The 27,733-nt window shown below is 47.9% G+C and overlaps 1 protein-coding gene across 1 annotated transcript in view; it reads left to right on the plus strand.

Moving 5' to 3' along the window:
* The window catches only part of LOC144753801 (B-cell antigen receptor complex-associated protein beta chain-like), a 336,771-nt gene extending 309,524 nt beyond the window's left edge, over window positions 1-27,247 (plus strand). Inside the window, exons 5-6 of the mRNA XM_078641373.1 lie at window positions 25,731-25,772; window positions 26,299-27,247. Of these exons, the coding sequence (XP_078497499.1) occupies window positions 25,731-25,772; window positions 26,299-26,397 (141 nt within the window). The 3' untranslated portion in view covers window positions 26,398-27,247. The remainder of the gene's footprint in view (window positions 1-25,730; window positions 25,773-26,298) is intronic.
* Window positions 27,248-27,733: the final 486 nt, after the last annotated feature.

The raw sequence follows: 27,733 nt of genomic DNA on the forward strand, positions 1-27,733 counted from the left end.
AGAGAGCCCTTTTCCAACAAATGGGCTAGTCCTCCTTTGGGAAAGAGCAAAATGCTTTTCATAGTATAATCCTCACCCATCAGGGTTACCCCTTGGTGGCATGCTTCATCATTGGGTTCTTCCTGTTCCACTGTGGAAAGGGGCGTGCTACTACCTGTGTGTTACACAGGAGCACTGAATGATATCAGCCCACAAAATAATAGAGGATAGGAGATGGAGGTTTTTTAGGTTACAAATACCTGTCTGAAACGTTTTTGCGCAGGATTTTGCTTAGTGCCCACTACTATTGCAAGCTAAATCTCCCTTTTATGTTGCAGCTGACTTGGAACAAACTCCAAGAAGGTGTATATTATGTAGCATAAAGTAAAGTAAGGAGTGGTCTCAGGCAGTGAGACTCATGGTCCTGGTGAAGGCCACAGGGAAAGGTGACAGAAACATGTAGGCCGAGCACAGGAAGGAAGGCAGGGTCATTAAACCGAGTACATTTTCCACAATTGATTTCCCATTTAAAAAAAAAAATCAACTGTAGGATTTAATAAAACATGTTTTCCTGGCAAGTGTGGATGAAAGAAGCTATAAGGAACAGCCCCCCTCTGTCTTAGTGACACACACTAACATAAACACACAACATTCTAAGTCGTAACATGTTTCTTCTCATCTTCTGCAACATCTGATAGGATTTTGGTAAGTTCCTATGAATAAGGAAACTCCCAATCTTCTCACAGCTGTGCAATGGTCTATAGACGCTAGTCCTTGAAAAGATACACCATTCACATTTTGCAGTTTAGACAGTCCTTCCCATGAATCATTCTCCTGTTTTCTCCTCTCTTCCCAGTGAGAACCTCACCATCAGTTGTCTAATACTAAACAAGTGCATATTCACAAACATACAGAAGGCTTCTCAAATATTACAACAGCTACAGGAAAAGAGAAAAACATTTTGTGCAAACAGCAATCCAAGGTTGAAAACAGGCCTTTCAATGTTAACGTGGATTCTCCATTAACATTATTTCAAAAGTTCAGTTAAGTTAAATTAGCACGTGTTTACTTCAATTGTGGACTTATAGCATCTAAGTATGACTATCAACTACAAACTGGTATTTATCACATGCATACTATTTAAACTTACACTTGCATATTTCAATTTAAAATGTGTTTTTATTTGCAAGTGGAGAATTCACTATTGCAACTATGACAGTTAGTCTATTAAACTGTGAATACTGAAAATAATAGTAGTGTAGCTCCCAGAAGCCTGAATTTATTGTATTTATTTGTTAAAGGTATTTGTCTCACATACCTAACATATGTGCGATAGAGTGCTTGACAAGTAACACAGAGAACATAAGTACCATAACAATAGAGACTAATGGTTAGATAATATTAATTTATACAGAATTTATTCAAATAAGTATTGCATTCTTGTAATGAAACATAGTTATCCTATCCTTCTTTTTATGCTTTATGGATAGGTATCTCTTTATTAAAGTGTTTTTCTACAGAAAGCAAAATATTTAACTTAAATCAGATGTTTTAGTATTCAATTTCTTTATTGACTGGCGATTATTTCGGATCGGATTATGTACTACTCGAGGCATTAACTTTCATTCCTTATTATTTGTGCTAGTTGAGGCGTCATTATAAACTCTTTACTCGTGCGAGAAATTACATAACAAACCATAAAAGGGCAGGCAGGCAAATTGACGTTTTGGTTTGAGTGCTTAAAGTGACATTAATATGACTACAGCAAGAAAGGCTAGGTCTGAGATTTTCTATTATCCTATTATTCTGTAATTAGTCTGACGTGTTTGTGTATGTTTAAATGTGCCTGCTCCATTGATTAATGAAATTATGGGCAAAGTGGGAGGGGATACCTGGCCGTTTTGAGCACCCATTCTCGGTCCGATTAGTTTGCCCTGATGACTTCTATACATTTAATGTTCCCGTATCCAACCTGTGAAATAAAATAATTGCAGGTTCTCAAAGTACTTTAAAGATCCCCCGAAGGTGATGCCAAATGCTTGCGTAGACGAATACCGAGGTTACCTAATTTTGATTCTGACTCGTGTATTTTTGCTCCCACCACCCTACACTTCATTACTCTGTAAGACACCGTTGCAGGATCTTTTTCATCTGTTTTCTCTCTTTGTCACTGTTTTCCTATCTTTCTTTCCTACTTCTTTCTTCGTTTTCTGCCTTTCTCTCTTGCGATAGGTCAAATTCTCATGAAGGAAAATATGTCCCGGTCCCCAGAAATGCAATGCTTAGTGTGAATCTGCACCCACCACCCCAGATTAAGCACTGCATATTTCCTTGTTGATTGGCAGAACTTTAGATTGACACCTACTGCCATTACAAAAAGCTTTCTCTTATGTACACTCCACCTATATATATATTTTTGTATGTTTTTGTATATTCGCCAATAAAAGCTTTTTAAATAAAAAAAAAGAAAAGTATTACTTGAAATACTGTGCTATAAGCATTGCACACATTTCTCTAAAATAATAAAATGATACCACAAATAGTGAATTATGAAGCCATGTGGCCTCGATCCTGCCAATTAAGAAATGTTTGATTTCATTATTTTTAATTGAATTATAGTTCTATCTATTGGTAAATACTATTGTACACAATGTGCTTATATTGTGCTATGAATTGTTTGATGAGCACTTAGGTAAAAGCCTGAGGCAGCTCCTCCCCAATGGCGGAGGAGCGCCGCCCCACTAGCTAAGAACCAGCATCTGAAAAATAAAACAATATACAATAATCATTTTATTTTTCATTTGCCGGCTCTGAGCCAGCATGTGCAGGGAGGGGCGGGGCCGGGGCCATGGGTGGGGGCACAAGGACCGTTTGGTGCACTTATAAGTGCGCATGAGTGTTTGGCCGGCCATCTCAGGCCAGCCAAATACACATGCACACTTAGGTTTCTCCAGCCTGGCTGTATTGAACACCCGGGTTGGAGAAATAGCACAGACTCCTTGTCCTCAATGGAGCGTCAAAGCAGCCCGCACAGGCCAATCCCCGTGCTGCTCTCATAATATGAGAGCAGCACGGAGATTGCACAGGGAGTCTTTGGTGCAACCAGGAAGAAGAACAACGAGGCACGACGCAGGAGGCAGCTGACAGCTTCAGGTAAGTGTTCCATTTTTTATCATTATTAAACACCTTCCTTCATAGTGCCAATATCGGCCCAAACCCAGACCTCTCTTCATACAACACACCCCTCCACCAATAATCGACACAACACAAGTTGATGGAGAAAGTTGTTGCAGATTTATTAGCATATACATTATGCCGACATGTTGGGTTATCTTACGGGTGATCCAGAGCAGGCCGCCCCTCGCGACCCGCCCACCTGATGAGTCATAACCCCCGCGGTGTTAACCGTAGGGGCGTTGTCAGTTTTGGGGGGGAAGGTCTAACCCCTCCCCCGGCGAACCCCTCGTTCGCCCAATACTCACGCCCCTCCTCCTCGGGGGAGCGGAGCGTTGGCAACCCCCGGTTGCTCAGGTGCACAACCGCCCGAAGGACTAACGGGGCGCCGTCGGTCCTCCAAGATCCACAGTGGATCTCCCTGGGGGATAATTCGCTCACGCACCCTTCCGGTGCTCCTGTAGAGGGTGCCCTTCTGTACCTTCCTGTATTGGATCGCCCTGTAACTCCGCCTGCAACACAAAGATAATTCATTAGTAACACCAAACAACCCCCCAATCTGCCCAAGATCAGGGTAAGCGGATGGGAGGGAAAACGCCGGGCAGACACCGTCCCGCGATGCAGGGTCAGCCTGGGGGTGGGGGCGAGGGTCAACCCGCCGCTGCGACCGGAACAAAGAGGGCGCTTGACCCTCGCCCCCTGGGCTATATAGCCCTTCAACTCCTCCCCCCAGAACAGGAAGTGACCTCACTGCGGGACCACTGGTCCCCCTAACCACTAGACCGCTCAGGGTCTGTGCCATCCTATGGCACTAAGGGTGGCCGCCCTCGTAGGTGGCCACCTTTGGTGTCCCGGGGCAGCCTATCATAGTGCCAATATCGGCCCAAACCCAGACCTCTCTTCATACAACACACCCCTCCACCAATAATCGACACAACACAAGTTGATGGAGAAAGTTGTTGCAGATTTATTAGCATATACATTATGCCGACATGTTGGGTTATCTTACGGGTGATCCAGAGCAGGCCGCCCCTCGCGACCCGCCCACCTGATGAGTCATAACCCCCGCGGTGTTAACCGTAGGGGCGTTGTCAGTTTTGGGGGGGAAGGTCTAACCCCTCCCCCGGCGAACCCCTCGTTCGCCCAATACTCACGCCCCTCCTCCTCGGGGGAGCGGAGCGTTGGCAACCCCCGGTTGCTCAGGTGCACTACCGCCCGAAGGACTAACGGGGCGCCGTCGGTCCTCCAGGATCCACAGTGGATCTCCCTGGGGGATAATTCGCTCACGCACCCTTCCGGTGCTGCTGTAGAGGGTACCCTTCTGTACCTTCCTGTATTGGATCGCCCTGTAACTCCGCCAAAGGCTCTGGGTGCGGCAGCCGCCGTCCCAGAGTCCCCCCACACCTTATCTCTCCTCTCTTTACAACCCGATGCTCCCTCAGCTTAGCTTCTGGTAGGTCAAGTAGCAAAGTGGCTATCCCCACTTCTAATCTAAGAACACCGTCCTCATTAGGGCACCCGTACATTCGGTATGTCACGGACTGCTTATGAAGCCGAGATTCCCTTGCTCAGAGAATATGCGCATGGCACTCTTCACACGCCTGCGGGAAGTCTCAGGGGCCACCCTAATCAAGCAACTTTCCAATTTCAGACCACCATAATTCCAAGGCCCCAAAAGGAAGGTCAAATTGCACAGCGTGCCCCTCCTTGTCTGTAGCAGGACCCTGCGCTCCAAGTGAAACAACACCTCGCCCCCTAGATGTAATTAACAAGTCTGGAGGACAGTCGCCCCCGTCCAGGCTTCTCACATTTCCTGACACCCAGACAGAATTACCTACCAAATAAAGATGCAGGTGCTTAAGAACCATGGGGTATATTATCAAGGGGTTTATCTCCGCTTTTTTGGCTTTAAAAGCCAAGAAAGCGGAGATAAAATTATCTCCCTATTACCAAGCTGTCGCTAACACCAGTTAGTGACAGCTAATAGGAGATAGCGACCATCTTGGGCCCCGCTTTGCATGTCAGTGATATTTATCACTAATGACATGCAAAGTGGGCGTGCCAAGATGTTAGCGACTGGAAACAGTCGCTAACATCGCTATCTCCTATTACCAACTTTTGGAGATATTCGCGCTAAGCGCGAATATCTCCAAAAGCTAACACCTGCCCTGAGCAGTTCTTCACCATGTTATCCAATGGGAGGTGGATAACATGGCTAAGAGCATTTGCTCGATAATGCATGAATATCGCTGACTTTTCAGCGATATTCATGCATTGCGGCCGTTTTTTATCGCATTTGCGATAAACCTTGCTAATAGCAAGGTTTATCTGCGATAAAAATCGCCGATGTGCGGCGATAATTTTTGTCTCTAAACAAGTTAGAGACAAAAATTATCGCTAGTTGTTGGTAATATGCCCCCCATGTTCATTAGGCACACTCCAAGTTCTATACTGCAATCCAAAATACTGACTGACGTCCCACGCATGGCTCCCAGCGCACCCCGTTTTATCTATTCAACTGGCACTTGCCTGAAATGCTGTTGTCCCAGCTCATATCCTAACTGAAAGGGAACAAACATATTCCCTGTCTATTGCTGCCAGAAAGGTCTACGCAAGTGTCCATGAGTCTGACCCCCCAGGACTCTAATGGCAGACAGGATAACAGGCCACAAATGAAAGGCCACCGTGAAGTTGAGGAGACCCAGAGCAGAAAACACCCTATTTAGTCCATGGAAAAACAAATCACCCCAGAAAGAGTCATAATGCCGGAGTAAACCGCCCCAATACTCTCCAGGGGAAACCTGCTATGCTCAGACCCACCAGTTGCCAACCCTTGTAATACCCCCTCCCCCCCCCACCCCCGGGTGGAAACTGTAGACACAAGTACCAGTGAGAAAAAAGGAGGGCAGACCCCGCTTCTTAAGTGGGGTGACTTACAACACCGGAACAAAGAGGGCGCTTGACCCTCGCCCCCTGGGCTATATAGCCCTTCAACTCCTCCCCCCAGAACAGGAAGTGACCTCACTGCGGGACCACTGGTCCCCCTAACCACTAGACCGCTCAGGGTCTGTGCCATCCTATGGCACTAAGGGTGGCCGCCCTCGTAGGTGGCCACCTTTGGTGTCCCGGGGCAGCCTATCAAAGTCTCTCTCTCTCACACACCCCTCCCCCGTGCCGTCTACACCTGCATCACCACTTTTTGGTAAAAGCATTCGATTGATATTTACAGCACTAGCAGAAAATATGATTGAATAACACTTTTATCTCTTTTAATTTTTCATGATGTTTATAATGTATGTGTTTATTGTAGAGAATGTGACTGATGAACTAGCTCGACTAATCAGCAAAGCCAGAAAAGAAAAACCCAACTAAATTAATTGAGAGCATCTCTGCAATTGCCCTGTATGCTGCAATTTCCTTCCTGTTCCCCTTGACATCCTCATTGCCTTGCTGCATTAGCACTTTAACATATCTCTGTGTTCATTGGCTGTGATCAGACTGATGGTTTCAAACAAAAAAAATGCAACCCCGTCTTAGTTCTTTTTTTTTTAACTAAGATACATTCCAAGCTACAACTTCTCGGCTCCTTTTTCCATTTTATACACCAAACCCCACTATAGTAACGAGCCACACCAGTAGCAGGTAACAACTTTACTTTATTAATGTAAAGATAAAGAAAACAGTGCCTCCAGCTTGCCAGAGCGGGCAGAAGTCACCAACATTCTAATGCAGCCTTCACCTGAAGGTTCTAGGAACAAACCATTGTGCAACAGGGACAGATAGGTCAAGGGAAAGGCAGGTAGGTTACAACACCCACCTTCTATCACATGCCGTCCTCTTCTTCAGTTTATCAGAATTAAATTCTCAAAGATCCATTATGAATCTCGCTCACTTCCAAAGCATTTTGTGAGGTCTCTGTAGAGAGCCATCCGGGCTCTACCTTCTATGTTGCACATGCACGCATCCATACACCCCTCGGGGCGGGCTCGACCCGAGGGGATAAATAAGCGGCTGGAGACCGCTCGGGGTCTTCCAGCCAGCATATAATTAGACTGTGTGTCGTACCGTTATTTCCAGCGCAGCTGCGGCCTTACTCCATGTGTCCCCGTCACGCTACATTGGCGACGAGGCCGGTCGTGCCCCACAAGTGCCCGCCTCTGCAATCCCCGTTTGTCAGAGCGCCACCGGTGCACACCCGGGACGCTCCGCTCCTGTTTCCCAAGCAGCTCCTGCTGCCTGCTGCGGCTGATACCCTGTGATCCCTGATGCCGTCCCCGCACCTGCCCACACATCTCCTCTGTGTGTTTGGGAGCCTGTTCAGCTGGCGGTGTGCGCCGACGTGGACAACGATGCCTTCCCTGGTGAGTGCAGCTCCCGCCCAGGCCTGCCCCTGCTGAGGTGCCTCACAGTACTGCGGCCCCTCCCCCCTGTGTGCTGATCGTCGGAGTGCTCTGGCCTAGGGTGGCCTCCTTGTGACCTCTTGCCCCACGCAGATGCTACTGCATCTGCTCACCACGCTGAGGCCCCAAACAGGCCTGGATTCCCCGTCTGGCCCTAGGGCCCCCTCCCACACGGGTGCCTTGCCTGCTGCCTGCACAAAAAGCCACTGAGTGAGGACGGGGCAGAACACGGCAGGGCCCACAAGACGTGGCAGCACATGGTCACGGGAACAAGTGGAAGGAAGGGGAAGACACCACGCTGAAGAAAGAGGACGGCAGAGGCCACGGGCCCCCATGCTTTCACGCAGGCCCCCACCATCCATTCACAGAGGTCATCCACAGTCACAGCCACAGGAAGACCAAGAGACACCTCGCCCACATTGACGGGCTTATCAGCCGGCATCTGGTACCTCGTAGCCACATATAATTGCACACACACCCCGCGAGCCCCCTTCCCGCCAAGACTGCGTCATCGCTCTGACAAACAGGCGCCATGAGCAACCAAGTTCTAGATGCCCCAGCGGCTCCGCAAGCCGGAGGGAACCACTCGGTCAGGGGTACCAATGCACCACCACCAGGACATGGCCACACGGCTGTTCCTCCACTGCCATCGTTCAGCGAGATGGCGGATCTCGCTACAGCGGCCCCATGGTGGAAAGCGTGGGTCGGTCGCCTCAATCACTACTTTAAGGGCACCAGGGAAACTGATGGCATGGTAAAGCGGTCACTACTCATCTACTACGGAGGCTCTGAGATCTATGACCTCTTCGAGACACTCCCCAACACAGCTGAAGATGACGACTACGAGGCGGCAGTCGCCGCCCTCAACAGGCATTTCGACCCTCAACTTAACCCCGACTTCGAGAGGTTCAAGTTCAGACGGGCGTCGCAGTCAGACAGGGAGTCGGTAGACATTCACAGAGAAGAAATACGAGGGCAAATATTTACTAGGATGCCGCTCCAAACACCTGCGGAAGCTGATCCTTCGTCAACCAGGAATCTCGCTGGACGAGATCCTCATCCTGGCTCGGTCACACGAACTGTCAGACGTACGAGCGGAGGAAATGGAGACTGCCCTTCACACCCTCGTCGCTGCACCACGCACGTCCAGGCACGTGCCCATCAAGGAAGAGATGGTTGAGGCAATCCAACGGCGCCCCAGCACGTCTCGTCAAGCATCAAGGACGTAACCCGGGGGGCAATGTGGCTACTGCGGTGAAGAGCACCCAACAACGAACGTCTGTGGAGCAAGAGGGAAGTCATGCTCCCGATGTGGAAAAATGAATCACTTCGCAAAGGTGTGCCACAGCAGTCAATCGGACAGGCCACGCCGAGGCCGAAGGGAATGTCGCATTGCCTTCACCAGGTCTCCATCAAGGACCCACCCTCGACAAGCGAGACCCAGCAGCAGGAACGCTGTCTTACACTCGAAGATGATGATGACGACTATGAAGTGTTCATCGTGTCGTATGTCAGCAGAACCGGCAATTGCCGAAGGCCACCACCCATGTGCTCCATCTCGTTAGGAGGGACAGTGGTCCAAGCCCTAATCAACACAGGGGCCTCTGTCAATGTGATGGACTCTGAACAGTACGACCATCTGTCGCCGTGGCCCCCACTCGCACCCTCAAAGGCTCGGATCTACACATATGGAGGAACAGAACCACTTCCACTCCGAGGAGTCATCCACACCCAAGTCGTCAGTGGGAAACACTCCACAGAAACCAGGTTTCAAGTCAAGCCACACAGCTGAAGACCTGGGGCTAGTCTTCTTTGCGCACCAGATCCAGGACTCACATGCTGAAGCAATCCTGAAAGAGTTCCCGACCCTGTTCACGGGTCTAGGAAAGCTCAAGGGGAAGAGGTTAAATCTCCACATCGACTCCACGGTGAGAACGGTCGCTCTAAAACACAAGAAAGTGCTGTTCACTCTCCACCCGAAGGTGGAAGAAGAACTGAAAAAGCTTGAGAACCTCGACATGATTAAGAAGGTATCCGGTCCCTCCCCGTGGGTGTCCGCGCTGGTCGTGGCACCCAAGCCCAAGCCCAAGCAGCCAGGAGCCATCAGGCTCTGTATGGACATGAGGTTGCCGAATGTGGCTGTCAAGAGGGAACGACACATCACGCCCACCATCGCAGATTTGAACGGAGCCAAGTGGCTCTCGAAATTAGACTTGAACGTGGGCTACCACCAGCTAGAACTTAAACACAAGAGCAGGTATATCACGACATTCTCAATGCATGTAGGACTCCAGAGATACAAGAGGCTCAGCTTTGGGGTGTCGTCGGCAGCCAAGGTTTTCCAAAACGGCACCAGGAAAGCGCTGTCAGGGTTGCAGGGTGTGATTAACCTCAGTGATGACATCCTAGTGTTCTCAGACACCCTGGAAGATCATCACACCCAACTCCGAGCCGTCCTGATGATACTTAAAGACTGTGGGCTAAACTTTCACAGACCACTATTTGCTGAACGGATATTTTGTTAAATCCGTCTATTCACTATTGTTTTTAAGCTTGGGGAGCTGAGAGAATTTATAAAAATGTTCACTTCTACTCAGTCTCACCCAATTTTATTCTATCACTAATCACTTCATTTGCACTGCTTTTTTCAGTTGTCATATTACACTGACACCACCCACCAGACAACAAGATAGGGTCTTCCTACACTCTTGTGACTGTGATCACACTAACTCCTGGGTAAGGAGAACCCACATGATGTGAAAATGGTGGAACAGGTCCACAACTGATGGGAAAATTTTCACCTACCCATGGGTAAGTGTCTCCCAGTAGAGTAATCACGTGCACTGTATTTTATTGTATCACGTGGTGTTACTGAATAATTTGGTCCACAATACTTGGTTCTTGTTACGTCTAAAAGGTTTTCTGTGTTTAGAGCTTTTTTCTCTGACTCCTAGATACTTCTTGTGTATTTTAAACTTTCACAAGCCCAAGTGTTTGTTTTACCAGGAATCTAATGATTTCTTTGGGTACATTTTCACCAGAGAGGGGCTTCAAGTTGATCCCAAAAAGGCCGCAGCCATCTGGCCTGCCAGCACCCCGAAAACCCCCACAGAAGTGAGAAGTTTTCTTGGTATGGCTACATACTGTGGACGCTTCATACCCAATCTAACAGCTTTGTCAGAACCACTTTGTGCCCTCACACGCAATGACCACAAGTGGGAACGGACCGTGACCACCAACACAGCATGCCACAACATCAAGGCAGAGTTGTTGGACAAAACGGTGATGGCCTACTTCCATCCGGGACAGCGCACTGAACGGATCGTCAATGCCAGCCCTGTCGGCCTTGGAGCGGTCCTTCTTCAAGAGCATGGCCCTGAGACCTAGAAGCCAGTGGCATAAGCCAGTAAGGCCCTCACAGACACTGAAACGAGGTATACCCATATCGAGAGGGACGCCCTAGCAATAAAATGGGCATGTCAACATTTTCACTTATACTTATGTGGCCAAGAGCTCCAGGTGGTGACTGACCACAAGCCTTTGATACCACTTTTTGCAGGGTCATCCAGATTGACACCCCCAAGGATTGAAAGATGGGCGGTCATACAACTTCAAGGTTAACTTCCGTCCCGGGGCCCACAACCCGGCCGACTATCTGTTGCCTCACCCGGACTCTGCTGCGCCTCCAGAGTCATCCATGGATGTGTCGCGGTCTCAGGCGTTTGTAAAGATGGTCTCACTGGGAGCGTACCCTACAGCCATGAAAGGAGGAAATTGGCCACGCCACTGCTGCAGAATAAAAACTATCCAGAGTAAAGACTGCGCTGGCGGGCAATGGCAGGGCACATTTTCTGGACGGAGCGCCAAATCTCAGGGATGAGTTAGCCATGCACGACAACAAATCTGGCAAGTGCGACATGAACTCAGTGTCGGAGAACAAGGAGTCATCCTACGTGGACATGTGATCGTGATTCCAGAGAAGTTACAGAGGAGGATACTTTCATTGGCGCATGATGGGCACCAATGGATGGCCAAGACTGAAGAACAAAGTTTGGTTTCCTGCAATGGACTCCATTTTTTTTGCCAAATCTGTTTATTGGCATTTGAAATTTCACGCAATACAGTATGAGGTTCAATCAGCGCGGAACAGCAGCCTGAGCATGTCAATGGGTCATTCAAGTGCATAGTAACATAACAATTAGGAGCCACAGTATCAAAGGTTTAGCACCTCAGAAATAAAGGATAATCGTCCAGAGCTGGCTAGAACTCGGGTTGTCTGAACAGATATGTTCCCGATTAGTCCATAACTGTCTTTGCGTTGAGCCCTGTATAATAGCAGGGCTTTGGGTGGACCCAAAGAAATGATGCTTATATAACAACTGTGAATGAACAAAACCAACAGCGGCAAAATCACAGGCACATCACAGGCACATTTTCTTGCCGACCCCCTCCTGCCCCACCTCAGCCCCCTGCCACGCGTGCGTGCACCCCCAATCACAGCTGCTCCTATGCTGCAAACCTATACGGCCCAGTGGAACATCGAATGCGTTATCCAGTCAGGAGAGCAGCCCACGGTGTACACCAACCCCTAAGAGTACTTGTCTAGTCCTCCCCAATCCCCGTATCTGTAACCCTATCCGGTAGCTGCAGGGTGCTAAGCATGCTCTTCCAGTGTTATTGGTTCCTTGCGGAGTCCCAGTGTTTCCTCTCTGTCTATGGCAGTCCACTCCGCTCTAGGCCATGCCTGGAAAGAAGAAGTCCACGCCTGCACGCCGGGCCGGTCACGCGCCTTCCATCGCCTTGTGAGGAGACGCTTTGCCACCACCATTCCCAGGTCTAAAAAGTGCGATGACACTTTGTCTTTGGACGGTCTCCGGAATTGGTGCAAAATGTATTCAGGCCAGTCAAGGGGGATCACACGCCCGGTGCATTTCCTAAGGAGCTCACTAATGGCACTCCAGTAAGCGCCCAGCTCAGGGCAGCTCCATAAGAGGTGGAGAAGGTCTGCACCCACCTCTCCGCATCTGGGACAGGGCGCATCAGATCTGCGGAAGTACTTGTTGATTAGTTCAGGTGTGAGGTAGGCTCTATGAACAACGTAGAGCTGGATCTGGCGAAAGCGAATGTTCCTGGGGATGCGCACCGGGCTTTTAAGGATTTTCTCCCACTGCCTATCAGTAAGTGTCCTTCCTAAATCCCGCTCCCATTTGCCTCTAAGTGGGGCCAGACTAGTCTCCATGTGTATCCGTAGTGACGCAGCATACCATCGAACCAGATGCGTACCCCTCCCCATAACGTGAAGGTACTGCATGGTGAGATGCTGCTCGGGCTCTCTCGTGACATCCCCCCATCTGCCCGTCAGCTTTGCAACAAGGGAGCAATGCATTAAGAACCCCCCAGGAGGAAGCCCTTCTTCAGAGATCAACGCCTCATAGGCCACTAGCTTTCCATCCCTATAGAAGTCACCCAGCGTCTGAACCTCCGCCTCCCTCCATTGCTCTAACATGGGGCGTGTGAGGACCCCTTCTCCGCTCGGGAAACCCTCCAGGGGTATGGCAGGTGCGTACGGGATCACCCTTCACGTGAGGAACAGGGCTCTGGGGAAGCATTTGTACGCCACCGCCAGTAGCAGCACGGCGGGTCGCTCAGGCAATGTCAGCGGATTAAAAAGTTTTGTGAGACACTCCAGGGAGTATGGCGGTTCGCCTGTGGCTGTGTCTTCTCATCCCTTTATCCACCAACCAGCGGGCTATCCATTGGAGCTGTGCGGCTAGGTAGTAGTGTTCGAAACAGGGGGCGGCCAGCCTTCTCCTGTCCGTGGGTAGGAATGATTTTGCCAGCGCCAGTCGGTGCCGGGACGTGCCCCAGACAAAGTCCCGCAGGACCGCATTAAGCTTGGAGAAAAAGGGTGTTGGGATAAAGAGAGGCAGAGTAGCAAAATAGTACAAGAGGCGAGGGAGCATGACTATTTTGGCGAGGGCCACTCTGCCCGTGGTTGTCAATGGGAGTGTGGACCAAAAACGTATCTGGGATCTGAGCGCTGCCACCGCCCGCCCTATGTATCCGTCAAACAGGTCAGTCGGTTGGCGGAAGATTTAGATCCCCAGGTACTTAAAGGTGACAGCTCCTGCAATGGACTCCATGGTGGACGAAATGGTAAGACAGTGCCATGCCTGCACCATTACAGTAGGAGATCCGGCGCTGGCGCCCGTGATCACCGAAAAACCCTGTCACACCATGTGGACTAAAGTCATTCTAGACTTTGGGAGTTTCCCAGATGTCCGCACCATGATGGTGATGGTCGACTCCTTCTCAAAGTTGCCGTTGAGGAAGTTGTGGCATCCACAGCATTCGCCCACGTCCACAGAGTCCTCATCAAGACTTTTGCACTCATGGGCCTACCCAAGGAGATAATGGACCATCCTTCCAAGGCCGGGAATTCCAAGAGTACCTGGAGCGAAAGGCAGTCCGCCACCGGAAGATCACCCCGCTATGGCCTCAAGCTAATGGGGAAGTAGAGCGTCACATGCGGACAATCAACTGAGCGCTGCGTATTGCATTAGACCAAGGAGAAGACGCGGAAGTTGCACTGGATCAGTTCCTTGAGGTTTATCGTCAGACACCGCACAGCACAACAAAGTGTGCCCTGTGGGAGCGGAGCTTGCCAGCGGCGAAGATGGCCGCGTAGCCCGGAGGCTCCTGCCCGTATCTACACTATCCTGCACTTATCCTGCACCAGAGAGGCGATCTTGAGTCCCCACGCGGCTCCGGACGTTGTGGAGGGGTCGGTGTGCTGTGCGGCTCCCCCCGCTGCCAGATCCCTAGCCTATCTGGGATGTGCCTAGGAACTGTGGATGCCACGGAATATGCTGTTTAACTATAAAAGACACTTAGGCTGCTGTAAAATGTGCAACTCAAGAACAACCACTCTGGTGCTTACTATACACTGATGCGGGCTGTGGCGAGGGGGATTCCAGAGCAGTGCGCACACACACGCCTGGTAGACGGGCAGGTTACCTCGGCCCGCGTGCATCGCACCCTATCGGTCTCCATGGAGAATTTTTTGACCGGGACAGGGGGAGGGGGAGGGAGGGAGGATACTTTTTTCGGCGAGGCCCAGTTGGGGGGTTCTGCTGAGGGAGGCTAAGGTTGTTGAGTTAAGTTCTGAATGGGTTTTGGGGGGAGGGGCTGCACGCTGTTACCACACACTGGCTTTGCTAGGTCCACATGTCTTTTATGCAGTAACACACTATCACATTCATAACTGCACTGACCGCGCCTGACAGGGGGGACCACGATAAATCGGTCACAGTTCGGGCCTTAACATGGAATGTAAGAGGACTGAATGACTTCCGTTAGCTGCGGAAGGTGATTGCCTATTTACAAAGACAGAAAGTAGATATAGCTCTCCTACAGGAGACGCACTTACCACTCACCAGTAAAATGTTACACAGTAAATGTCTAGAGGGGAATGTAGTGGCAGCAGGCTTTACGACCCATGCAAGAGGAGTTCTGATCTGGGTGAACCCCAGGTCGAGATTCACTTCAACTGCTTTAAAAGTGGATGCAGGGGGTAGATTTGCGATTGCACGCTGTAGGGGGCAGGGGATGGCCTTTATCGTGGCTAACACATATGGCCCAAACTACGATTCCCCGGCATTCTATCCATCCCTAGCAGACATTGTAAGTATGCACAACACTTCAAAAATTCTGTGGGGAGGGGACTTCAATTTGGTGCTAGAGCCAGTGCTGGATAGATCTGTAGGACCCCAGCGCAGGCCTTCGGCGGCAGCACAGCTGCTTAATACGCAAATTCTCAGGCTGAGCGTGGAGGAACAGATACCCGACACAAGGGAGGTACACACAGTATTCTGCCTTTCATGCTCTCCACACTAGGATAGACTACTGGCTGGCCTCCTCCAGCGTGATGGACCGAGTGAGAGAGTGTACAATACTGTCGCGCACATTGTCGGATCATTCACCGCTATTATTGGTCCTTGTGGCTCCACCGAAGGCTCTCCCCCCTTCACATGGCGCTTCCCACCGTACTCACTCCTGGACCCCTTATTCAGGGGCGATATCGCGGAGGCGATAGACGTCTTTTTTTTAGACTAACGTGGGGTCGGTTGACAGTTTCCAGACGCTCTGGGAGGCTTTTAAGGGTTATATATGTGGGATTGCCATGTCCAAACATTCCAGTGTCCTCAAATCCATTCGGCAGAGGCTGACTGACTTAGAGAGCCGCCTGGTGAAACTGGAAGAGAGGCAGCTGAGGGGCTCAGACCCAGCAGTTGTGGAGGAAATGAAGTCCCTTCTTACGGAATACCACGAGGAAGCGGATAGGGAGGTTAAGCACATGGGCAAATATGCCACAGCATGCACCTATGGGGAAGGGGAGAGGCCTAGCTCGGTTTTGGCCAATATACTAAAGGGCAGGAGAGGGAAACAGCAGGTGACTGAGTTAAGGACTGATGGCAACCTGATCGTTACGGATGAACGCAGTATAGCAAACACATTTCGTAGTTTCTACTCTGACCTCTACTCTTCGAAGTGCGGCGACCTAACTGATAAGATCCAAGAATATTTGGAGCACATAGAACTGCCTGTGCTCTCTAACACCCATAGAGAATTCTTGATGCTCCCCATAGAAAAGGATGAGATAGCAGAGGCATTGACGTCCATGAATGGAGTGGAATTCTATAAAGCCTTTAGGGAACAACTGATCCCTCATTTATCAACACTGTTTGATGACATATGTGTGGAGGGCAGTATGCCACAGTCTATGCGAGAAGCCTTATTAGTTACTATACTGAAACCCGGGAAGCCGCATGATGAATGCGGCTCCTACAGTTCGCTTTCCTTGATTAATGTGGATACCAAGCTATATGCTAAAGTCTTAGCGACACGATTGCCATTACTGGCGCCCACTCTGGTGGCACCGGAGCAGGCGGGCTTTATCCCCGACAGGAACCTTGTCTATAATATCCGCACGGTGCTGGGTGCGATGCAGCACGTCAAACAGGATACGAAGGCCATCGCTGTATTTCTTGATATGGAGAAGGCGTTTGATTCGGTTGAGTGGCCCTTCCTGAGATTGGTGCTGCGTAGGATGGGACTGGGCTCTACAATAAGCCCTCGGCTAGGGTGTGACTTGGCAATCTGGTTACGGAACCGTTCATGTTTGGCAGAGGGACACGACAGGGATGCCCGCTCTCCCCGCTGCCATACGCTTTAGCGGCGGAGCCACTGGCCTGTGCGCTGAGGGAATACCACGGCAGCGAAGGTATTCGCTTTCCCACATACAACATAGTCATATCCATGTATGCGGATGATATGTTGCTTTATGTTCATGACCCAGAAAATATTCTTTCGCCAATGCTCAGAGAGCTGGTCCACTTCGGCGTCTTGTCGGGCTTAAAGGTGAACTGGACAAAGTCGCTGGCCTTCTCTTTGACGCCTGCCACTCAAAGATTTGGTATGGAATACCCTCTGCAATGGACTGAGGACCCTTTCAGATACCTAGGTGTACGTCTACACACAGACCCAGAGCTACTTCTTAGAGAAAACTACGGAGATTAGCAAACTGGAAGATGACATAGCTGTCTGGAATAAGATCCCTCTCTCGCTCATGGGTCGAATCGCTATAATGAAAATGGTCGGCTTGCCTAGGCTCCTCTTTTTGTTTGGTGCCATTCCAATTGTGTTGTCGAGGGCATTTTTCCAGCGCTTAACGCAACTGCTGATTCACCTCGCATGGGCGGGTAAACAACCCAGAGTAAAATGGACAACTCTTACATTACCATATAGCATAGGAGGCCTTGGAGCCCCTGATATGGAACTCTACTACCGTGCGGCTCAGGCGGCACACTTACATACTTGGGTGCATGGGGAACGGCGTATCCCGCACGTGATTATGGAAACACTGTTCGTGGAGCCCCTTGTCCTTCCGGTGACGGTGTTCCAGCCCATGGACCACAGGACGGGTATTCTTGACTCGATTATGGCTACTAATCATGCATGGCACTCCCTGCTGTCGAGGCAGGGGAGCGTATTGCTCTACTCGCCCCTAATGCCAGTGGACTGGACGGTGTGGCTCTCCCCTGTGCGAGAGAGGGGAGTGGTGCGCGCTCTACAACAACTTGGCATACACTTGGCAGGTGACTTTTTTAAAGACGGCACGGTAAAAACATGGGAACAGGTGGTGGGCGCTAGGGGGGACCTGACACTGCTGCACTGATTCCAGTACCATAGACTCCGTAGCGCCTTTCTGGAGCTACTGGGGCCGGACCTGGCGGAACCCCCGGAGGTCCCGGAGTTAACATATGTGATAAAGGCTGACTTCCCCCGTAAACTCGTGACCAATTTATACAAGATTGCTCAGTCCCATGAAGAGCATCGGCTCATGAAGGCCAGAACGGCCTGGCAGAAGGACTTAGAGGTAACGATTGATGATGCAATGTGGCATTACTGTTGCCTTAACACCAGGAAAATCTCATTAAATGGAAGGCACAGGCTGATTCATTTTAAATTCCTCCAAAGGGTATATTATACCCCTGAGAGACTGCACAGGCATGGCCTCCAACAGTCTGCGGCATGCAAGAGATGCCAAGAGCCAATCGCAGACTTTCTCCATTTAGCATGGACCTGTCCAGGAATACAGGAATACTGGATGAAAATATTCTCCGAAATGAGCAAGATTTTGGAGGTGGAGATGTCTCCAGATCCTGCGTTGGCTCTCATGGGACATTCAAGGGGTCTTCCAGTGCCGATTCGACGTCTTGCTGACATGGGGCTGCTAGTGGCGCGACGGGTGCTGGCGCTCTGCTGGATGAGGGGCCCACTGCCTACAGTTACCCGCTGGGCACGAGATATGCTTTATTGTTGCACTCAAACTGAACATTATAGCGAACTGCTACCACCCATAAGCCGCCCTAAAAACTTCTGGGCATTGTATAAAACATACATCAGTGGTGCCACTCAGGGTGAAGACGCAAATGAGGACGTTGGGAGCCTCCGGTGACCCCTTCCTGCTGTGATGACGGTGTAGCTGCCGACCTAAGCTGACTGCTTTCTGCCATTGAGCGACCCTGGGTACTTGGGGAGTTAAGAACATGAGTGTTGCTCTGCTTTTAGGGAGAGACCTATGACGAGGGAAGGCTGAGGGGGTCGCGTACGGTCTCCTTGACGTGACGAGAGGGCTGAGGTCGCAGTCGGGACGGTATCCTTCAGTGTGACGATTGAGTGTGGCGCCGACCAAAGGCGCAGTGTGTACAAGGAGGGGTGCAGGGAGGGACAACGGTTAACTGTTCAGTTTGTTCCCATTGATTAAGATACACCATACCACAGCACTGCGGTCTCTTGAAAGATTGACACAATGGATATGTGTGATTGATAGGAGATAGCGTGCTCCTCCAGCAAACTAGACTTTATTGCCGGGGAATGCAGATGTCGTATGTAATGCATATATTTTGATATGTTTGATCGCATTGCTGTGAAACTTGCCGCCGGACCCCCGGGTTGTCGGCTGATGGGCTGTGTTACTACTGACGGAAACAGTTGATTTATCAATACTTGCCGCCGGCCACAGGGTTGTAGGCGATCTGAGCTGTGTAATCACTTGGAACAAATAAAGGTTTTTTGAAAAATGTAAAAAAAAAAAAAAAAAGTGTGCCCTGTCGCATCTGCTTTTCAAGAGGCCACCACGGGAAGGCATTCCGACAGACCCCTTGTGGGTGCCCTAAGAACGAGACAATGACTCTGTCCAAGTAAGAAGAGCAATGACAAACCAGAAGGCGAGTGAAGCTCGTCGGGCCAGTGAACCTCAGCTGAGAGTGGGAGATCGTGTAGTTATCAAAGACAGGCTCCCTGGATGGAAGTTCAGGACACCCTATGAGCTGGCAGAATGGACCGTGGTAAACGTCCAAGGGACCATGGTCACTGCCCAATGTGGCCAGCAGTCTGTCACGAGGAACGTGTCGAACTTCAAGAAGATTGACAGTCAAAGTCCAAGTCAAGAGACCGAATGCCTCGAACACACTACAAGAGTCACCCCGCCTGGCTCACTGGGTCCGCTGAATTATTCACCAATGAGATCGCCAGTAGATCGAGAAGAGGCTCACTCTGAGAATGATCGACTCCATCAAGAAATGACGAGGGGGTCAACGCCAAGCACCTCAGCGCACTATGTGGTCAGCTCAAGCTCCCAGAGCCAGAAGTATGGTCTCCGGCCTAACCCGGCGCCTAGCCAAAGACTGTAGGATTTTGTATGTACCTCTCCGTGAGTTTTGGACTGCCTAAGACTCTGTCACTAAAAGAAAGGAGGGATGTAGAGAGCCATCTGGGCTCTCCCCTACTATGTTGCACATTCACGCATCCATACACCCCTTGGGTGGGCTCGACCCAAGGGGATAAATAAACGGCCGGAGACTGCTCGGGGTCTTCCACCCAGCATATAATTAGATTGTGTGTTCTACCGTTATTTCCAGGGCAGCTGCAGCCATACTCCAGGTGGCCCCGCCGCACTACAGTCCCCTCACCTTTCTAAATACTAAAAACTGAACTGGATTGATAACTCCAAGAATCGTCAATTTCCCACCAAATGTTTGATTGCTCTGCCATAAAGTTATTCCTTTCTCCATGCATATTTCCTTGTCCCCTCTTACTGCACCATACAAGGTAAAGGATTCCGCCTGCCATGCATCTATCCATAGCTGTGCCTTACCAATCAGATTGTGGCATAGACACAGAGCAGTTCAAGGTCGGCAGACGACCTCTGTCACCTTAATTCATGTATTTATTTATTTATTATTTATTTAAGTTTGCTATAGTGTTCAGGCCTTGAAGAGTATGTGGGCACTTGACATTCAACAACAAATAAATGCAGTGCATAACAAGGAACAGTAGATATCAGTAAACAGATCCAGCAAAGCTTATTTGGGATCATAAAGGAACAAACAGACGGCAGAGCGAGAAGCAGCTCAGTGATATTGATTTGGATAGGATATAGCAGATGTCTGAACTCCTCTTTCTTCGCACACATGTCACTTTAGAGTAGCAGTCTTCTATTACTCTTCCGGGTGGGCTTGAGGTAGACAATAGAGGCCGCTATCTTAGGCAGGCAGTGCTCTAGTTGCTACCGGGAAGTGCTCATTAATAGGCACGCTGCGCGGACTCGCCGCTGGCGTCCGCCTAAGGCAAACCCGTCTGCGCCCGTCCTCGTCCCGGGAGCAGCCAGCGCCAGCCATACTGCCGGTTTGTTTGCGGAGGTGCCTGGCCCAGGTCTCTCTTACAGCCACAAGGAGCTGCATGCTCTTCTCTATAGCGCCGGTAAGTGTGCTGGCGGATGGGTTTTCAAAGATGATTTGCATCTGACCTGTGAAAACTGTAATTTCCACTTACATACTACTGGGACTAATACTTAATTTCAGGGTTCTCGAACTTCTAACACTACTAGAGAGCGCATCATTCAGGCTGCATTAATCAATGCTCGTTCTGCGGTTAAACACGCTCAGGAAATTTTTGAACTACTCTCTGATGAACAATTGGATTTATTTTTATTACAGTAACATGGTTCAGTGAGTTCTCGAATCCTGCCATTGAATTTGCTATTCCAAGGGGGTTTAAGATCTCCAGGGCTGATCGTAAAATGGGAAGGGGGGTGTCGCCGTTGTAATCAGAGACAATTGGACCCTCCGGCGAGGCGAGGTCTTTACAGTTGGATAAGCTGAAACGCTTGATTTCTCTATTATAATCTTGCCGCATTTTTACGCTGGGTGGCATGGTGGTTTATCGACCCCCTGGCCCCTCCGGAGATTTCCTAAAAGCACTCAAAATTGCTGTTCCTCTAGCTTTGCAATTTCCTAAGTTTCTTCTCCTTGGGGATTTTAACATTCACATTGATTGTGCAGAGGAAAGGGATTCTAGGGAGCTATATGACTCCTTGAACATCGCCCAACTTGCTCAATGTTTTAATGGTCCTACGCATCAGGGAGGGCATACGTTAGATCTGATCTGCTGTATTTCCCCTTATGCGTAACTGTACCCCCTCAAGTAACATGGTCCGATCATTTTTTTATCAATTTCTCATGGACCATTCAGGCGCCTCATGCTCCTAGTAAACAGGTCCAGGGGAAACCCACACACAAAATTGAGCCCTCAACCTTATGCTCAACCCTGAAAAAACTCCCGTCCTCCCACGTCCACCAGCTTGGAGGGAGCGGTGAAAAATTTTGAGAGCTGCATTTCTCAGGCAGTGGAACAGCTAGCTACGTTCAGTTCTGCTAAGCGGGTTAGAATCTCTTCATCCATACCCTGATTTTCAAAGGAGCTTAAAGAGCAAAAAAGATATTGCAAAAAACTAGAACGGAATTGGAGAGTGGCCTACTGCCCTTTCGCTAAAATAGCACTTAGAAAGGCCCAGAAAGGTTATTACGCTTCCATAAACCTAGCCAAAAGTCAGCATTATGCAGAGCGCATAGCCCAGTCTCGTAATAATGCCAAGGAAATGTTTTCCATTGTGCAAAGCTTTGTGCCTCTAGGGCAGAGGAGATATCAGTACCACCGTCGGTCATCTGGTGTGAGAAACGTTTGAGTTTCTTCATTGATAAAATCCAGTCGATACGAGCCAGTTTTGATGTCTTCAACTCTGGAGGAACTGCTTATCCCGATAAATATGGCCTTCCCTAGCCATGATGTTTCTAATGCATCCTTCTCCTTGTCTGAATTTTCTGCGGTTGCTCACCAAGACTCACTGACTATTTTGAAATCACTGAAATCTGGTTCGCCCACTGACCCTTGTCAGGCCCGCTTGCTGGCCGCTGTGGCAGAAGCTGTTAATCCAGAAGTTAATTCACTCATTAATTTGTCCTTCCAATCTGCCACTGTTCTGCCTGAATGAAAGCAGGCCAAACTTCCCCCTCTGCTAAAAAAAACCTTCTCTTGACCCGGCCAACCCTGCCAACTATCGCCCCATTTCCTTCCTTTCAGCGGTAGCCAAGGTATGTGAAAAGGCAGTCTTTAAGCAGCTGGCCAACTTTGTAGAGACTTCAGGATCGTTACATCCTGCTCAGTCAGGGTTTAGAGCCACTTATAGAATGGAGACGGCGCTTGTGGAAGTATCAGAAGCCATTAGAGAATGCTTGGATGGGGCAGGAGAGCGGCCCTGATTTTATTGGATCTCTCTGCCTCCTTCAATACGGTGCCACACTCACTGTTACTAACGCGTCTCGCAAACATTGTTGTTACCGGCCCAGCGTGGGAATGGATAAAATCATTTTTGGCAGTTTGGCTACCTCCTTTTTCATCAACCCCACAAAAGGTGACTATGGGAGTACCTGAGCCCCCTCCTTTTTAATGTTTATGTCACCCCTCTGGTTTATCTGGCTGAGGATCTGGGAGCAAACATCATCGCCTATGCAGATGATACCCAGCTCCTCTTTACTTGGAAGGACTCAGATTTTTCCCCTACAAGAGCAAACAACTGTTTAACAGCCGTTTTTTAAATGGCTTGCAGCCCCCAGTTAAAGTGTAATGAGGACAAGTCTGAATTCCTCTTATTCGGATCCTTTCCCCACAGTTCAGGGAAGCCCTTTGGTGGCCTGAATAACTCCTCCCCAGTTCCACGGGACAGGCAGTCAAAAACTTGGGTGTTTGGTTTGAGGAAAATCTAAGGTTCTCTACACAAGTAAAGAAACTGGCCGGCCAATGTTTTGGCACATTGAAGTTTCTTGGGACGTTTCTTCCCCTGTTACCCAGGTCTGCTATGGAGATGGTCACGCCTGCTCTGATCCTTAGCCGCCTCGACTATGCCAATGCACTTTATATAGGCCTTCCAGGATACCAGCTCAAGAAACTTCAGGTAATACAAAACGCTGCGGCCAGAGTTCTGATGGGTATCCCGGGCAGGTCTAGTGTAAAACATCATTTGCGGGATCTGCACTGGCTTCCAGTGGCCCAAAGAGTCAAATGTAATATTCTCACGATGGCCCACTCAGCCATTTATGGATTAGGGCCCCTCTATCTGAGGAAGCGGTTTAGTTTTTATACTCCAAGTAAGCTTCTGCGTTCTGCTTCACACTGCCTAGCTTCGATTCCTCGCTTTCGGTGGTAGGAATTGGAGGTAGCTCTTTATCCTTCAAAGCGGCCAAAGCTTGGAATTCTCTCCCCCTTGAACTGCGCAGCATTCCCGACACCTGCATGTTCAAAAAAAGACTAAAAACCCTTCTGTTTACTTAATCAGTAATCTCCCCCTGTTCCTTACTGTTTTGAATATTGGCTTTCGCGCCGGGACACTCATGAGTAGCCGTGCGTGTTATAAATCATTGTACCATAACATAACGTGTTCCCATACCTGGCGTGTCACACAGTTTGGTTCTTACTTTCCCTCCATGTTAAAGAACAGTAGATGTTTCCGCACCCAGGCTAATGCATAGCTGAATACATATAAGGTCCCAAAGGCGAGACCAATTGCATTGCAAATGCTTGTCTGTATTTGTGGTTCAGGAAGTTATCAGCCATCCTTGATTTGAGTTTGAGTAGCACGGTGAGGATATTTTAATACGGGTATGTTTACATCCTGATGTATGGAGATACTTTTACCTTTGCTGATTGAGCTTGGAGTTTCATGATGCAGTCAGTGTGGGTTTCAAGATAGAATCCTGGAGTAACTGGCAGGTCAATGCAGAGAGCGCTGATGTGTGGCATCAATTCTTAAACATTTGAAAACTGTTGGCAAGGAAAAAGAAATACCAGTTCAGTGCAGATCCACAGAAACCGATGCAGCGCTCAAGTAATGATATAAGTCGTCCACGTTCAATCATGTCAAACATCACTACGAGACCCAGTAGCACTAACAGGCCCAGATAACCGCCATCCAAAATCCAATGAATACCAATTAAGATCTATACAGTTGTTTTCTCGATGCAGCTCCCAGAGTGGAAGCCAGACTGATTTGTTGTGAGGCGATGTTCAGAGTTGATATAGGAAGGTGATACGCCTCACAATGCCTTGTTCACCTATGGGAGGCTGAACACAGACTAGGAGCTGGATGGCAAGCTAGAGTCAATATCTGATATCTTTAGAATTAGGGTGATTTGTTCACATTTCCATATGTCAGAAACATTTTCCCAGTAGAGAAAAGTGTTGATAAACTTGCAACATGAAAAGGGGAAAGTTTACTTTAATAATGTTCTGAGGTAACCGATCTAGTTGATATTTGGTATTTTACATACTGATCAGGGTAACCCCATCTAGATCTCATTTGGGAAAGTGATTGGCTATTGCTCACCCTGAGAGCATGGGTTAAGTAGCTGGTTATTTATGGCTGAGACAATCTAGTTAGCAAATTATTTTAGAGACCAGTTGAAGAAATAGGCAACCGTTGATCATGACAGAGGTGGTAAAGTAGACTAGAATAGGAATCTTGGAGGATTTCACGAACTGTCACGTAGATGCTTCTGTTATAGCAAGCTTGTAATTGTTTCTTAGGGATTATATTTTCTGTAAAAATTTAGGGATTTAGAGGAGTTTCACACATTTTTTTAGATTACTAATCTGTCTTTTGCGTGAGCAATGGTTGGATACGTTTCTAGCATTGTTTGACTTTAAATGTGCCAGGGTATCAACTCAACTGATGAGGGAAGGATATTGCTGCTGTATAAAACTACAATATCGTGGGCATCATTCTTGGTAATGTCTCCCCTAAGGTAAGGAAAAAGGTTTAGGGAGCCTTTCAATGTTTACGGGGGCAGGTGGGGTGAGGGCGTTCTGATCGAAGTTGATGATGTGATGCTTAGGTGGGTGGTAATGGACCAGTCAATTACCATGGGAGTAAGCTTGTGATAGATGAGGGGTCATCAATGATGAGATCAGGGCCTGATTTGTTGTGGGTTGACGGGACAAATGTTGGTGGAGGGCACGCAGCTCTAGGAGAGAACTGGCATATTTGAATGTTTTGTATTTGTTGTTACACCAGTCAATACATTACACCTGCTATACTGTATGTATATCCTGTACTATTTATGCCATATACAGTATACTGTGTACTGTATACTGCTTTAGCTAGAAAAGTAATTTCAGGGGACTATCTAATGCATACTGTATACATCATAATGTATATATTGCTATATCGAGAAACTAATCTGCAATTGTTTATTAAAATATTTTTGTACCTTTTTTTAGAGCAATAAACCTGTTCAGATTGATGAGGATCATACCTACGAGGTAAATATATTAATTTATTTATATCAGTGTTTTATAAAGCATTATTTATCACCATCCAATGTCATCAAAAGGCTGGAATTACAGGCAGCTTAATGGAAAAAATATAAGCACATATGCATTACAATAGAGGTTATAACCAAGCTGTAACGTCCAGTCAGGAATAAAGGATCAACATCCCTAGCATTCTTTGATTGCAGACCTAGCTGTCGAAGGCTAGGTCTCTTGAAAGAGCTTGATTTTGAAGAGTTTTCTAAATCAGAGGTAATTCAGTTTGACTCCATAGTTTTGGCTCCTATGTAACATAGTTAGCATAGTCAGAATTCTATCCAGGCCTCATGCAGTCATTATCACCTGATTTAAAGACTGATTGGTCTTTTGAGGAAATAGAAGTCCTCCATCTAGTAATTTCCAAACAGCAGAGCCTATCTCTGGTTAGGAGCAGATCTCAATTTACAATGAAACAACAAATGTGATAAATTTATAACCTACAATTAAATAGGGAATTATAACTTACTGTTTCTTACAGGGCCTGCAAATTGAAGAAACAGCTACCTATGAAGACATCATTGCCTACCGCGTTGGAGATGCAAAATGGACTGCCGGGGAGCACCCATGCCAGGAATAGGACAATATTACAAAAGTGACTTCTTTCTAAGATTGACTAGTATCCATATGCCAAAATGGAAAGACTATGAAATGAGCTTCTTAGAAATGCACTTGGCTCACAATAAGTAGCCTTCAATGCAAAATGACAGTCTGTCAAAATAATCTATGTGGTCGACTTGCATGTAAATATTATTAGTATATTGATTACAGTCCATCACCCAACAGCAGCTCTTTTTTATGAAAGAAAAATGTATATTGATTAAAGGCAATGTCTATTTACATTTTAAAAGTGCTCCTTCAAAACATTACTATACCTATGCATTTATTATGTGATGGCCAGTATGGGCATTCAAGGGCTTTTATTCTGCACTTTCCTTTAATTTCTCAATACTGATGATCTCAGTTGGTCCTCAACTTAAGAAACATACAGTGAGTGTGGAGTAAGTATACTTCAATTTTGTTTCCTTTAAATTGAAATAGAACGTAAGCAATATCTAGTCTTAATGTGATGTACAAATGTAAAAAAGCTTCCTTTGAAACCATCTTACAATGAAGGACGACAATAACATCACTTCCTGTACTGAAAATATATTCTTGGCATCACCCCTTTTTGACATATCTTGGTGCATTATATACAGAAAATGTCCATACCTAAAGCTGCCTGTGTGTGTGTGTCTTGCATTCTTTTCCTGTAAAAATACTGAAGTCTGAATATATCCAAAATAAAAAGACAATACCTCAAAACGCAATTCCAGTAGTGAAATACGATAGTCTTTAAATTCAGCTATCCGTACACAGAACTTCCTAAGACCGGTAACAGCAACAATAGTCCAGAGATCCGAAAAGTCCCTGAAGACCTGACTATTCAGATAATCAAGTGGACCATTGATTGATTGATGTACAAACCTCCAAAAATATTTTTTTAAACAAAGATGCCGATAGTAAGCCTGACATTAATAGTGTGTCCTACATTTGTTTATCAAAATCCCGTTGACTGTAGATTTTAAATTATCATTATTTTTGTAAATGATTTTCAGGATACATTATTTTTGTCAGACAATATTTAGTCCACGGTATTCGGGTACCATACCTTGCATCTTTCAGTAACATTCTAAACGAAATCATCTCCATCACATGCATCCCCGGCTTCAATGCCACATTGTTCATCGCGTTTAATAGACATTTGGCACCAGGTCATGGTGGTATAACACATTCTAACCTATAGTGCTTTATTCTGTAAACCTGTTACATAAAGTTATTCTTAATATTCAGAATGATTAGACTATTAGTCTGCAATCAGACATTTACCTTGGTAATTGGGCGTAAAGTTGTCAAGGATAGAAAACTAATTTAAA

The sequence above is a fragment of the Lissotriton helveticus genome, chromosome 5_1, assembly GCF_964261635.1.
Source record: "Lissotriton helveticus chromosome 5_1, aLisHel1.1, whole genome shotgun sequence".
Taxonomy (NCBI): Eukaryota; Metazoa; Chordata; class Amphibia; order Caudata; family Salamandridae; genus Lissotriton; species Lissotriton helveticus.